At 31.1% G+C, this 16,360-nt stretch overlaps 1 protein-coding gene across 1 annotated transcript; it reads left to right on the top strand.

Annotated features, from left to right (window-relative positions):
- Positions 1-12,828: 12,828 nt before the first annotated feature.
- On the top strand, positions 12,829-14,298 carry LOC141705603 (auxin efflux carrier component 5-like). The gene is made up of 4 exons (XM_074508499.1): positions 12,829-12,902; positions 13,553-13,638; positions 13,979-14,139; positions 14,245-14,298. Exons 1-4 carry the CDS (start codon positions 12,880-12,882, stop codon positions 14,296-14,298), a joined length of 324 nt encoding a protein of 107 aa, XP_074364600.1. The 5' UTR covers positions 12,829-12,879.
- The last annotated feature ends 2,062 nt before the right edge of the window (positions 14,299-16,360 follow it).

Here is a 16,360-nt window from a genome sequence, read left to right as displayed (position 1 = left end):
ATAGTCGTAATCTGATAGGACCCCTATCAATGAACCAATATACGAAATTTTGTAGATGTACGATTCCAGAGAACAAAACAAACAAACTAAACTCTCACAATGAGAGAGAACAAAACACAATATATAGTTAAGAAAACCTATACATAGAACTAAAACTCTTAATGAAGAGATAGATTTATTTGAAGTAAATAAAAATTAGGAAAAATTATCAAAACAGTGTTTATCATTAACCAATCGAAAAAATAAGAATTAAGATTTTGCGAAAGAGAGAGATAGGAGGGCAACTAGTTTTTAAATATTTCTAATATCCAAAGTGAATTATTGAACCTAAAAAATTTATTAAATAAGGATACACCCCTAAGTTTATAAATATTAATTTAAAAATGACTATTGAAAAAATAATATTAAATGATATTTACAGCCGAAAAATAGCACACAATAAGAAATTTAAAATAATAATTATAATAATTTATATACTACGTGTAATTTTATAATACAAAATTAAGTTAGCAATTAAAAAATATAAAAAAAATATTAAATGTTTATTATTTAAATTATTAAAATTATAACTCTTAAAAATATTTAAAATTACTCATATAAATTGCAACAATCAACCAAACATGATATTAATATACTATCAATATCAATTATAGCAATCAACTAAACATACGTCATATGATATTAGTTTCATATATCGTTAACCCAGTACCACCTTCCAAACCCTTGTCATTCCCCTAACAAGTGAAATGACCCTCCTGAAGATAAACTCTTAATTAGCGCATGGTTGAATGTGTCGATTGATCCCTTGATCGGGGCGAATAAAAAGGTGAATTTTGGGATCAAATTTGTAACTATTGTGAATAAAGTAATCACGGTATTATCAAAAGAGGGGTAATATCTATCAAAAAAAGGTGGCAACGAATAAATGAAGGGGCTTAGCAATATAGAACATGTTATGAGGAAGCTGTCTCAAAAATGGGGAGTGGTACAAATTTGGACAACATAATTGCGGCAGCTCATGGTTTCCATAAAACTAAATACAATAAGAAGTTTAATTTTGACAAGCATTGGAATGATCTAAAGAGACATCCTAAATGGAGACAGCCATAAAGAGACAAATAATGGAAGTGCAAAGAGAACTAAATTTAGTGATTTTGGACTACTCATCATTGATGAATGAAACACCAACAGATGAGAATGTTGTTGAATTCACCCACCGGTTCGTCCTAAAGGTACAAAGCAGCTAAAGGAGGGGAAAAAAAAGGCAGAGTTTAATGATCTTAAAAAAAAGATTATGAAGAAATAAAAGCTAGTTTATGCAGGAGATTAGATTCTAATGGCAGAGTTTAATGAACTTAAGAAAAAGAGGAGGCTAGGAAAGAGAATGAATCAGATATGCAACTTCTTACGCTTGATACTAGTATAATGAAAGAGGCTCAACGAGAGATTTATGCCAAAATTATTGAGGAAGTCAAATCAAGACGCAGGTGGAACTAGCCATTGGAATCTAGTTGCTTGTTTATTTTTATTTGGAATTAGTTGTTGGAAACTAATTGTTCGTTTGATTCTGTTTGGAATAAGTTCTTGGAAGTTAGTTTTTGTTTGTTTCTATTTGGAACTAGCCGTTGTAATTTAGTTCTTGTTTATTTTTAGTTCGAACTAGCCATTTTCTTTTATTATTTTATCTCCTATAAAACATGTCTGTTCTTTGTGATAGTCTGCAACTCATTTTTTTCATTCACAGTGCAATCAAAATATATACTACGGATGAGAACTCTGATATGTCTAAAGAATTTATTGAAGAAGGCTCGTCAACCACGACTAAACGAGTGATATGCAAAGACCGTGAAGCGGGTCATGAACTATTGGAGAGAGATTATTTTGCTCAAAATCCAGTATACCCTCTAGATACATTCCGACGACGGTTTCGAATGGGAAGACACGTGTTCCTTCGACTTGTGGATGCTCTTTCAAATTTGATCCATATTTTCAGCAGAAGGTTGATGCATTGGAAAGAAAGGGCCTATCACCTTTACAAAATTCACGGCGGCCATACGCATGTTGGCATATGGAATGGAACGGATGCAGTTGATGATTATGTGTGCATTGGTACGTCCACTGCAATTGAATGCTTGAAAAAATTTGTTACCAATATTATTTTAATTTTTGAGAGTGAATATTTTGCGAAAGCCAAACTCAAATGATGTACAACGTCTTCATAAAAATGGGAAAGGCTCGCGGTTTTCCCGGAATGATGGGGAGTATTGACTACATGCATTTGGCAGTGGAAAAATTGCCCTAAAGCATGGAAAGGGATGTTCATGAGGGGTCATAAAGGAGTTCCAACAATATTGCTTAATGTTGTTGCCTCATCGGACCTATGGATATGACATGCATTTTTCGGAGTTGCTGGTTCTAATAACGACATGAATGTGTTAGACCGATAATCGATATTTGATGATGTACTAGAAGGTCGTGCTCCTGAGGTAAATTACAATATTAATGGTAACAACTATAACATGGGGTACTATCTAACAGATGGAATCTATCCTGAATGGGCTACGTTCGTGAAACAATTCCACGTCCACAGGGTGAAAAGAAAATTGTTCTCCAAATATCAAGAAGGTCATCGAAAAAACGTAGAAATGACATTTGGCGTGTTGCAATCTCAATTTGCAATTGTACATGATCCAACACAATTTTGGGATAAAGAAGATCTCGCTAAAATAATGAGAGCGTGTATTATACTAATAATATGATCGTTGAGGATGAGAGAGACACATACGCCACTCCCTTTGGCGCTTTACTATCTTACGATGATGCAACATATGGCTTACCGCCTCCAAACTTAGGCGAAGAATCTTTAGCCTCTAATGAAATGTATATCGGAAGGACTATCCAACTTTGTGACAGGCAGAAACATCGTCAACTACAATTCGATCTGGTTGAGCATATCACAATGTTCCATAATAATGATTAACTAGCTCTATAGCCCGTGCAATGCACGGACATGCTCTATATTGGGCGAATCGATATTATTTTAGTTATTCTTGTTGATAATATTTCATGTTGTCCCCCCTCCTAATGATGATGGATTTATTTTTGTATATGAGTAGATTTTTTTTTGATGACATTGGTGCAATAGTGTTTATCTACAATTAACGTAGAGACTTGTAGTGACATTTCTTGTTTTTTACTGTTAAGGACGATCCATGAATTTTTTTTAGAAATTTTAGTAATTTTACATAATATAGTTGTTTGTTTACATAAGATTTTATTTTATAATTGTTATTTGAATTTTAGTATTCTTCAATTTTAATTTCCGACCTCAGTAACTCTTTCCCCTCTCTCAAAAAATATTAATGAATCCACATCTCACGGCATACTAGGCGCTTTCGGGTTGTATTTTAATATGTAAACTTTACCAAGATTATTTATTTTAGTTAATATTATCGTTCATGTCATAATGACGCAGTAAAATACCAATATAAACCAACATCATATATTTTATGAATTATGAGGACCATAAGTTAAAGGTTTTTTTTACATAAATTCACACATACATATACATATATATATGTGTGTATATATATATACATATATATATATATGTGTGTGTATTTATATATATATATGTATGTATATATATATATATATGAAAGCCCATAATTTATTTATTTTTGTGTAAATACAAAAATATAATACTTAAAGTATGACATGGTTAGATAAATATATATTCACTTAGAGGTATAATGGTTCTGATCCACATAATCATATTTAATATATAAGTTTATCTAGTTCATTTGTTTGTAATATTTAATTCGCAAATGTTTATAATAGATCTAAATATTAGTGTTAATGTGATAAATATGGTATATGTCAGTCAACTGTGTTATTAAAGGTCACTGGTAGGCTGTGATAATATCATTAAAATTAATGACGAACAATAATATTTTGTACAAATAAAATTTATTATAATTTAAATGTACTACCACTTTTTATAAATAACATGATTTTGTACTCAAGTTTCTAATGTATTAATATTTATTTTGTTATAATAATAATAATAATATTATTATATTATAATTATTATTAATATAATATAAATAATAATAATTATTATTATTAGAATTTTTAATATATATGTTTTATAAACCTGCTATTAAAATGAAATATTTTTTCTTTTTAATGAAATTTAAAATTATTACTATTAATATTAATATTTAATTTTACTTTATATTTAAAATTCACTTATTTATATTATTAATTTGATAATTTATAATGTATGTATTCTCGTTTTTAGAATTTAACTTACGTTAAAAATAAGGACAATTTTTGTAGACAAAAAAATTTGAATCATTAACTAAAAGGGAAATTTAAGGGAAATTTCATTTGAAGACGAGGGTTTTTAATTTTCGGAGCAAATAAAAAGGATAAGACAATACTACGCCATGCCAAATAGAAAAATAAACTGAGGGTAATATAATATTTTTTATTGTCTTGCTCTGATAATTAAGAACCTGCTCTGAAAATATAACATCTCTAACTAAATTATTATATATATACATATATACGTACATACGTACATATGTTTGGATGTATGTATGTATACATGCGTGCATGTATTTCTATAATAATTAGTTATAAATGAATATGTATATTAAGTATGCAATTATTAATCTATATTAGTAAGTCATAACTTAGGTATTATATGATCCATGCATATATCTCTATAATAATTAGTTATAAATATATATATATATATTAAGTATGTAACAACTAATCGATATTAATAAGTTAATGATGTGATAACTTATGTATTATATGAATTCTTATGCAATGGTTATCATTTAAATTTTTTATACTAATTTTTTAATAGAGTATGTAAATTTTATGAAGAAATTATTTTTAATGACTTACATATTAATGATGTTTTAATTGAGGTAATAAAAATTACATGAATGAATCTGTATTAATTATATAATAATGAATGAGTATTAATGATTAAAACAAATAATGTTTGGATATTAATTAATGTATTTATGATTAAATAATAAATGAGTATTAATGGCTAAAACAAATATTGAATGGATATTAACTATTATATTCATGATTAAATTTGCTCATTAATTACCGTATCTATGATTAAATAATGAATGAACATTAATGGTTAAAACAAATATTATATGAACATTAATTATTATATTTATGATTAAATTTGCTCAGCGAACCCCTGTTGCTGTATTAGATATATAGTAGATAGATTTGTTTCAGATGTAATATTTTAAATTGTCATGTTCTTGTAATATTTTATTTTTTAATTATGTAATGTATTTTAATAATAAGTAATATTTTTATTTTTAATCTTATTAATATTTAATTTTTAAATTTTAAATTTTAAACACGTTTAGTCGGAGTGGGTCACTTGATTTACCAAGCCCATGAAGAAGGAAATGGCAGTGGACTTGGGTCACTTGATTTACTAAAAGTTGGACTTGGGCTTTGAATAGGAGCCGGTTGACCACCTAATTTACCAAGCCTATGTTTTGCTTACTGGGCTTCAAAAATAAGGAAATGGCACTTGCTCGGCCTATATAATACGGCTTAGGGTTAGGATTAGCACCCGTTTATTGTAATCAATTTCATGTAATCATGGTTTTGGAGGTGAAATCGAGTTGCAGCCGATTGATTTCTTTTTCTACACGAAGCAGCCTCATCATATTCAATCTCTCAATCGCCCCTTTTTATTAATTATAAGGTGTCAATTTCAAGACTCAATTCACTTGTACAATCTTTTATGAGTATAATTTATGTGTTTTTTTAGTTTAATTCTTCATTTTTATTCGAATTTCTGAATTACTTGTAGAAACAATGAAGAAAGTGCTCCACGAATCTCGTCCCCGTCCCCGTACAGTTTTCAGGTAATTCTCCATCTTTTAAATACAACAAGTTGATCTAATTTTGTGTAATTGTGTGTGTGTGTAAAGTGTATGAAGAAGAAATCTAGAATGGATACGTTCAGTTCATTTTTGTGGTTGTTTTTTCTATTTAAATGGACCCCGATCCGAAATTTCCAGCCTCAAACCCTTATAATTTGAAAATTTATTGTTAATACTTAACTTTATCCTAGGGCAACATTTACGGTTCATTTACAGTGAAATGATTATATCGTAAAGGATTAATATGGAAGATGCATTGTTAAGTGGTTGCAGAATAAATAAATTTGTTTTAATTTCTATTTATGAAGAAATATTCACAAAAAATAGGCATGACTATGTAAATACGGTAGATTAAAACCGTGGTCTTTGAGAGGGCCTCACCAAGTCTGTTTCTAAAGTTTGTTTTCATGTATTCTAATTGGCTAGCCTTATACTCGTGATCTGGAAGCGGAACTGCACGTGATAAAAGAAGAGAATGCACGTCTGCAACATGCTTCGGTAAGTAAGACACTGGCTACGACTTTGTTTCTTTAAAACAAATCTGCATGTTTATTATTAGTTATCTTTTTGGCTAGTGCAAACATAAACTAGAAGCAACAAAGAGGATTAGCAGCAGACATGTTGACCATCATTTTATATCTTGCATATTTTCATGTTCAGTAATCATTCATGTGCATTACTTTTACATGAGAAGGTCTAGTAATAAGTTCCTTTAGATTAATATTATTGATCTTGTTATAAACTTATTCTTATAATTTTCTTAACAAGTGCCCTGGTTTTCAGCAATTGTTTGAGGAAGCTGTTGCAGGCCATCTAAATCCATAGCATCTGACCGTGATTTGCTCAGATGAAGCCTCAAAATATTATTACTGTGGATTCTTCTTTAATGTCCATCCAATTATTTAGAGCAGCTGCACCTGCAACCTACTAGATGGGGTAATGCCCAGAATAGTACATGGGTGCAGAAAGCAAAAGGTGCAGATAATTACTTTAGTCTCTTCATCTTTTTCAAAGACCCTATTTATAACTTTTTGCATATATAGGATAATAGGATGCCTCCGCTGGACCTTTGTTGCACTGTGGAGCAATCAGCTTTTGTTTCTTTGAAGTTCCAGCAGTCTCCAGTGCTTCTTTCGGCCTGAGCTGCTGCATAAGAATCTCGCTAAATAAGGGGTTCTGAAATGCTTTGGCCATGCTAATGAACATCTGCTGTTGCTTCTGTTCAGTCCTTCTCAGCCTCTCTTTAACAGATAACAGATAATTATCTGCATTCTCCTGTTCCTTTTGGATATTCAAAATTTCAGTCCTAAGCCTGTCGGTATCACTCTCTAATTGTTCGAGTTCTGCCTCCTGTTTAAGGCGCTCTCCATCACGTGAATGCTGTGAACTCTTTTCATCCCTTAAGACATGCTGCTCAGGTTGCTGTAAATTGGTATAAGTAACACCGCCTCTCTTGTAGATGCTTCTCAAAAAAATTGAGTTTTGAATATGGTTCTCCCTGATCATGAGCCAACTCAGTCCGCATTTGTAGCATTTTCCGACCTTTCTTTTAATCAATTCGTCAAACAATCTCAACAAAATATATACAGCAACAAATATAATCCACCAGAATTGAAATACTACCCAACATATTACTGATGTCATCAGTGCAACCATATTGCCCTGGTTTTCTGCAATTGCTTGAGGAAGCTGTTGTAGGCCATCTAAATCCATAGCATCTGACCGTGATTGGCTCAGATGAAGCCTCAAAATATTATTACTGTGGATTCTTCTTTAATGTCCATCCAATTATTTTAGAGCAGCTGCAACCTACTAGATGCGGTAATGCCCAGAATAGTACATGGGTGCAGAAAGCAAAAGGTGCAGATAATTACTTTAGTCTCTTCATCTTTTTCAAAGACCCTATTTATTATCTTTTTGCATATATAGTAGATAAATACTTGGTATTCCTTCCGTTCCTCTGCGGTAATTGTTCATATTCCCAATTGAATACTTCTTAGGCGATTGTTCAGATTCCTGATTGGCATATGATCTTTAGATAATAGTCTTACTTTTCACAACTGTTGAAGGAATTAACTTTAGTGAATAAATGAGGTCACAAATATAATGCCTTGCTAGCTTGTAATCAGGGTCTTAATTTTAACCATCCAGTCTTCTGTTGTAGACAACAACGAAATATTAAATGTGTACAGGCTCTTTTTAACAATGTTCACTAAATTAATGTGCTTCTCTGATTGGTTTGTGTACCTTTTTCGTAACTTCCTGTACCAGATCTAGACGCTACTCTATTCCCTGATGATGGCCGTACAGTATTTTTAGAATAAACTTTCTTGTCGAATATGGACTGATAGTATTTGTTTAATGTAAAAATAAACTAACAGCGCCATAATTTAAATAGGAATTTCCTTCTTCTTGTTATACTTGGTATTTGAATAAACACCTTTTAATTCATAGAGTAATTGACAATGTTGGAATTTGAATTTGTAAAACGTAGATGTAAAACGTATAAATTTACAGCAGACAAAAGTTTTCCATGGTGTGATTTGTTAAAATGATGATTTGAGTCCATAAAGTGCTTCTATTAATTTCAGCTTAATTGTAATTTGGAGTCGATGTCTATTATTCAGGTCTTAAGCTTACTAGAGATACTGAACGGAAGAATTTGTATGCTGATTTTGATGTGCATACAGTTGAGGAAACTTTTCCCACTAAAACTTCTCGAGTTGCATCTTGGATGAAGTAATTCTTATATGCCAATCAAGTATTCCTTTGGCTAAATATTTATGCGAGTTCTTTTTTAAATGCTATAATTTGTCATTTTATGCTATAAAATTACTAAATCTATGACGACACTATTAAATTTGGTGTTATGCTTTGACATGTAGTTTTCTGTTTTTCTGATGTTTTTGTGTGTGCTGATTTCTTAGAACAGTAAAACAAGTTAAGGAATAGAAATTTTAAGCTTGAAATGCAAGAGAATCTGATAGGATTCAGTTAGAGAGAGAGAGAGACGCTGGTGGAATAATAACTTCTATTTTCTGAATAATAGTTCAAACATGAACGTAATTAAAATATTGATGATCTTTTTATACTAAACCTCTACTTACAGTAATAGATTACAACACCCTTGCTATACTACTCTAGCTTTTCTGTCCTTAACCCCTCCTTCAAAACTATTCTTTAAAACAGGAATCCAAGGCCTTCTGTTGCGCACAGTATATTCTTGAACTTTTCTGTAAAGATTTGTATAATTGTACTTCATCAATTTGTTATCCATTTATGCTGCAACCACTTTCTCACTTTCTGCTCAGCCAAAAACTTAAGGGCCCAGTGGTCCGGCTTAATGAAAGAAGTGATTATCCATGAGATATGCTGTCCCAATTGCCTATGTATATGCATATGAAATGAACAGAAGTATATTGAACGTAATAAAAGGGTGCAAGGTCATCTTTCATTTTGCTATGCGTATAGTATTACTTGTATTGTCATATTGGTTGTAGTTGCACGGCCGCTTCAAACATCATCTGGGAAGATAAAGTAAAAATTCATTTGATGAAGTATTGGATCATGTATACAGCACCTAATTATAGCATGTGCTTGATTATAATGATTTTTTCTTTTTAACTAGAGAGTGGTACAAGTACAAGCACGGTTTTTTGTGGGGAATGCTTCAACGTCGCAATGGAAGGAAATATAGTTGAAGACGTGAATATTGATGAAACGTGAATATGGTTGATGCGTGATTCCAAACCACCAAACCAGTCATCTTATAATTCTGCTAGAATTCTTAGAGATTGACCTAAAGGTTATTTCTCTAGTTAACATTATAGATTGTAATGTTTTCTTTTTCAAACTTAGATAATAATGTTTATTTGTTTCAGTTTAATTATTATATCGTAAAATAATTTTTTAACATGTGTGTCAGACAATCCCAAAACCCATCCTTCGCCAATTATATCAAAAAGGGTCGCCATATTACGAGTCTATCTAAAATTTTAAAGTGTGATACGAAATTACGCACTAACCAGATTTTTTCTAAATATTAACTAACATGCAATATCGATAAAAAGTAGATATTCTTATCTGTCACTCATTGCATTGAGCTTGACCTGGTTAATATTCTTATTTATCTTCTGCAATTTGTTAGTGCAAGAAGCTTGACCTAGTTTTCAGAGGGAGAACTAGAGGGCACTGGAGGGAGTCTCGGTATCTCTCAACTGTTTAAGTTCGCAGAAATTTTAGTGTTAAATTTTGAAAAAAAATATAAAATAATGTAATTTGGTTTCTTCAAATATTAGTCGGTCCCCCGTAAATTTATTTCTGGTTCCGTCCTGTTAGTTTTTAACTCCTATATAATAAGAATGACATGTAAATTACACGTGGGTGCTCCTGTATGTAATATTTTATAGTCGATATAATTAATTTAGATATTTAAGTAGATAATTAGAAATAAACCCATATTTCGGGCGCCAAAGTTCGAACTCCACAAAATCAACGTTGTATTAAAACTATATAAATTTAGAAAAATCTCATAACTATTAAATCATGAACTGTTACTCATATTTAAAATCCTTTAAACATTTTTGTCAAAAAAAATATGACTTGAAATTTCAAAACATACTTGAAAAATATATGTGATATAGTCATATGGAACAAATATTGAAGTAGACAATGAGTGGGCTTGGGCCGCGGGAGTGGGGCACTGAATCCAATTTAGACTTTAGGCATCAATATTGGGCTTAAATGACTGTTGTCTTCAAAAATCTCAGAATAACACCAAATTGTAATATGTTGTTAGACAGAGATTTTGAATGCAAAAACTGAATTTTATTATAAAATCCAAGCTCTTACCTTAGTATATCTGAAAATTAAAGTGAATAACTGTAATGAATTTTTCGAGTTTTGTAAAACAAATCTCGATTTTATTAAAGAAAAAGTGAATAAAAGTAGGGGATGAAGATAAATATGGAGATAGAGATAGGTAGAAAGGGTGAAAAAGAAGGTAGGGCGGATAGGGTTAGGTGAAATTAGGGCGGCCGACTCTCATGCGAGAGAGAGAAGTTATTTTAATTATTGGTTACTATTAACTTCAACAATAATTGTCCAACATAGATCTTTGTCATGGATATTATTAGTTACCAACAACATTTTTTGATTTGCATGCAATATTTCGGAAAGATGTAGTTGATGAAAACATATTTTGTTTGGTGTTTGCTGAAACAACATAGACCATAGAAATGTTGTAATTTCAGAGAGAGAAGAGTTTATGGATTTAGAAATGTGAATTGGTATTTCTGTAATTGATTTTAAAACTTTTTAGTTATGACATGCAGCTAATTAACAGAAAAAATGCTCACCGGCCAGCATGAGTATTTGTACAGGCTGATCATGTAAACCGCAATCTTTTTGTTATATCTACACTTAAACCTGTATTAAGTAATATCGGATAAAGTTATAACCTTATTTAGGTATAAATTTTGTCAATCGTAATTTGGGGCACGGTCGTAAAGTAATATTCTCGCTAAGAGTATCAGATAAAAAAAATTAGAAAGTTATCAAGGGCCCAACTAAAATATAAAGTAATAATTTCAGAATTATATGTATATTTACGTACTCGGCCTGACCCGATTAAAAACCCGGTTAAAATTTGATTATTCTAATATATTTTTTTATATATTTACATTTATTATGAATATAAATAATACTTTATGTTGTAAGAGATATGCCTGGACTTTAACAAGACGAAGACATTTTGTCAACCCTAAGTAAGTTATATTGTTATCTTAATTTGTATTTTGTACTTGTAACATTTTGTACTTCTAACAGGTTATAAGGTTATAAGGTTATCAGGTTCACCAAACATCGAACCATGGTTTTGGAGGTGAAATCGAGTATAAGGTGTCAATTTCGAATTTCTATTCACTTATACAATCTTTTCTGAGTATAATTTATGTTTTTTTATTTAATTTAATTCTTCATTTTTATTTGAATTTCTGAAATTACTTGCAGAAACAATGAGAAAGTGCTCACCCCGTCCATGTGTAGTTTCCAGGTAATTCTTCATTTTATTGCGATTTAATTAATTGAATGCGATCATCATATATACATGTACGTTGTTTGTTTTATTGACTGCGATCTTACTGTGTTGTTTTGTTGCGCTTGAGTATGTTCATTCGACATGGATTTATTGCTCTATTTATCGTTGTTAGTTGTACTCGAAGAATTTAGTGTTTGATTTGATATTGTTCTATTGGTATAACTGCTATTGTTTATTTATACGTATAGTGTGATTTTGTAATTAATAGAATGTTATGGTGGGAGCAATTTATGAACATTTTTACTTTATTTAGTTCAATTGAATATTTATGAGTCGAATCTAGACTTGATTAATTAATGAGTCAAGTAGAATATTTAGACTAGAGCTTGAGAAACCTTATTCGAAAAGAGAATAGAATTTGGGGACCTCTCTTGAGGTGTCTAGTTAACCATTATATAAGCCATAGGGATCGAGTCCGCTTAGTTTTATTAGGATATATTACCTTTTTTTGTAGACTATTCTGGTGGAAACTCATATATTTTTAAGGAGCGAGCGACCCTTATTAATGGTAAATTTCTTCATGATCATATTTTCATTTGTATGATTATTTGCGATGAGGATTAATGATCGATTGAGCCTAATATGGAAGATGCAAAGTGATACTTAGTGCTTTGTCAAGTGGGTAGTGCTTTGTCAAGTGGGTGCAGAAAAAATAATTTTGTTTTACTTTCTATCAAGAAGAAATTTCACAAAAAATAAGTATGACTGTAAATTTGTTAGATTAAAACCATGTCTTTAAAGGGCCACGCCAGGTCTGTTTCTAATGTTTGTTTTCATATATTCTGATTGGTTAGGCTTATACTCGCTATCTGGAAGCGGAACTGCACGTGTTACTAGAAGAGAATGCACTCCTGCAACATGCTTTGGTAAGCAGGACACTGGCTACAACTTTGTTTCTGTAAAACCAATCTGCATGTTTATATTAGTTCTCTTTTTGACTAGTGCATACATATACAAGAAGCAACAAAGAGGATAAAGCAGCAGGCATGTTGACCACATACTAATCATTTCATATAACAATGCAATACACACAGACACTGTAATTTTGCAGACAATGGAATTTTCACGAATCAAGTTCATAAATAATTTCTTTCATTTTTATTTCTTATAATCCCCAACAGAAAGTGAGGCAACTTGAAATTCCTAAATAAAATTACAATTTGCAGATTAGTACATAGTGATGATTTGCATATGAAAAACATTATTGCTTTTGAAGATTCAGTTATTAGAACAACGGGTAATGTGAATTTTACATTGGATATGCTATGGAAACCTATGTAACCTGATGCAAATTGCTCAAAAGTTCTATGATAATAGTAGCTCTAATTATCGTTGTTAGTTGTGTATAGAGATTTTCCTATAATCCCCATACCTTATACACATGCGTACACTCAAATATAGACACTTTTCGTGAATTATGCCAACCAGTGAACCTTTGACAATTAAAATTAGATATTATTAATCGGTTTTTTTATGTTATCATCATGCTAACTTCTGGATGGAAATTATGCTTCAGGTTGCATTTTGAGATGCCAAGCATTATGGAGGAATGTATTTTGATTGTGTCGAAAGCAGCTGTGGGCACTTACATGTTCTGCTTGGGTAAGTTCAAAGCACTAATTCCCGAGTCCATCGTGTAACTTCTTCATAGCTACATACAATTCCACATACACACACACATTATCTGGACATTAGGCCAAGTAAAAAAACAGATCAGTGCCTAATAAGGAAAGTGGTTTAGTTACCTGATGATAGCAGTTGCAAGTCTGCAAGCCTTCATTAAAAAAATAATTAAGGTTATTTAGGACGGATTTATTACACATTATAATCTAATCTGTGACTCTTCCTGATTAGATATAATATCTGAATTTGTTGTAGACATCCTTACATATAGCCAGATTTCTTCATATATATGCTTTGCTTACTGCTATGCATATTTCAGGTTTATTCATGGCAATTAATAAAAAGATAGATGAAAATTGGTCGATTGGAGTCCCTATTACCGGCATCCTTTGGAGGTTTATCATGGGACCAATTTGTTGGGGCCTTGCCTGTCTTTATTTAGGATTAGATGGTGAAGTGTTAAAGGCAACAATAATCCAGGTACTGACTATTTCGTAATGATACGTAGAAACTATAAACTCAGTGTTAACGAATTGATTTTGTTCAATGGCGATCTAACTACATATATTGTGAATGTTATTTCAGGCGACACTTCCTCCAGCATATTTATCTTTCTATTATGCTCAAGATATAGAATAGATATCGATTGCATTAGCCATGGGTAATTACTGTTTTTGCCACTGAAATGATACGTATAAACTATAAACTCAGTGTAACAAATTGATTTTGTTCAATGGCGATCTAACTACATATATTGTAAATGTTATTTCAGGTGACACTTCCTCCAGCATACTTATCTTTCTAGAATATAGACTAGATATCGATTGCATTAGCCATGGGTAATTACTGTTTTTGCCACTGAAACTCTTTCCTGTATTTAGAGATCTACAAACTTATACTACTTAAAACCCAAGTAATACATTAATATATATATATATAAAAATATATAAATACAGTCATAAATATATATATTAATATAAATTTGTGTTTGATCTGATATTGTTCTATTGGTTTAACTGCTATTTTTTATTTATACACACAGCGTGATTTTGTAATTAATTGAATGTTATGGTGGGAGCAATTTATGTTTTATGGGCTCGAACATTTTTACTTTATTTAGTTCAATTGAATATTAATGAGTCGAATCTGTAGTTGAATAAATTAATGAGTCAAGTAGAATATTTAGCCTAGAGCTTGAGAAACCTTATTCGAAAAGAGAATAGAATTAGGGGATCTCTGAGGTGTCTAGTTAACCATTATATAAGCCATAAGTATCAAGTCCGCTTAGTTTTATTAAGATATATTACCATTTTTGTATATGATTATGGCCGAAACTCATATATTCTTCAGGGGCGATCCACCTCTATAAATGATAAATTTTCTCATGTATCATATTTTCAATTGTACTGGATCATCTGGGATGATGATAATAATCGATTGAGCCTAATATGGAAGATGCACAGTGGTGATACTTAGTGCTTTGTTAAGTGGTTGCAGAAAAAAATATTTGTTATAATTTCTATTTAAGAAGAAATATTCACAAAAAATAAGTACGAATCATGGTCTTTAAAAGGGCCACACCAAGTCTGTTTCTAAAGTTTGTTTTCATATATTCTGATTGGCTAGGCTTATACTCATGACTTGGAAGCGAAACTGAACGTGTTACAAGAATAGAATGCACGTCTGCAACAAGCTTTGGTAAGTAGGACACTGGCTACAACTTTGTTTTTGTAAAACCAATCTGTATGTTTAGTATTAGTTCTCTTTTTGACTAGTGCATACATAAACAAGAAGCAACAAAGAGGATAAAGCAGCAGGCATGTTGACCACGTACTAATGATTTCATATATCAATGCAATACGCACATACTCTGTAATTTTGCAGACAATGGAATTTCCCGAATCAAGTTCATAAATATTTCTTTCATTTTTTTTCTTATAATCCCCATCAGAAAGTGAGGCAACTTGAAATTCCTAAATATAATTACAACTTGCAGATTAGTACATAGTGATGATATGCATATGAAAAATATTATTGCTTTTGAAGATTCAGTTATTAGAACAACGGGTTATGTGAATTTTTACATTGGATAAGCTATGGAAACCTATGTAACCTGATGCAAATTGCTCAAAAGTTCTATGATAATAGTAAGAGAATCACACATGGAAGTAAGTAATTTGAAGATTATATCTAAATGTTCATAACTACATAAAGAATGGAAATTATTAATACTATGAGGGCTATATATCATTAATGTTATACAGGCTGAAAGTCAAGATGGATTATCATTATTAAACAAACCTTACCAGTAACTTTCTTATCTTCAACAGGTAGAATCGCAGGATACACTTGCCCTTAATGCTAAACCTATGACTAAATGGAAGAAAGATAAATTGAAGCCGTAATGTTAGACTAGTTAGAGATGTATACCTAACTGAAAGTCCTAAATGAAAGCCCTAAAATGGAAACTTAAATCTAATCACTGCAAAATTAAACAGTATATAAATTGAGAGTAGAAAATCAAATTCAAAAAGGAGTTTTTAATTACAGTTTATAATTTCAGTTTACAATTTGATTTTTGTTGAGAGCGAGTTAGTGTTTGTACTCCATCATTAGTACTGCATTACTTGATATATGGTCTTGAAACTGCATATTTATAACTGCATTATTTGTACTGCATATTTGAGATGAGTATTATTTG

Source organism: Apium graveolens, unplaced genomic scaffold, assembly GCF_009905375.1.
Source record: "Apium graveolens cultivar Ventura unplaced genomic scaffold, ASM990537v1 ctg9103, whole genome shotgun sequence".
NCBI lineage: Eukaryota > Viridiplantae > Streptophyta > Magnoliopsida > Apiales > Apiaceae > Apium > Apium graveolens.
Note: the sequence above shows the minus strand (reverse complement) of the source record. Positions and strands in the feature narration are given on the sequence as shown.

What these genes read in the sequence shown, in the direction of transcription:
- LOC141705603 (XM_074508499.1), top strand. Translation starts at nt 12,880, where the DNA reads ATGCACTCCTGCAACATGCTTTG. An exon ending in CACTTACATGTTCTGCTTGG is followed by an intron (nt 13,639 to 13,978) that starts GTAAGTTCAAAG and finishes TGCATATTTCAG; the next exon opens with GTTTATTCATGGCAATTAAT. An exon ending in TAAAGGCAACAATAATCCAG is followed by an intron (nt 14,140 to 14,244) that starts GTACTGACTATT and finishes ATGTTATTTCAG; the next exon opens with GCGACACTTCCTCCAGCATA.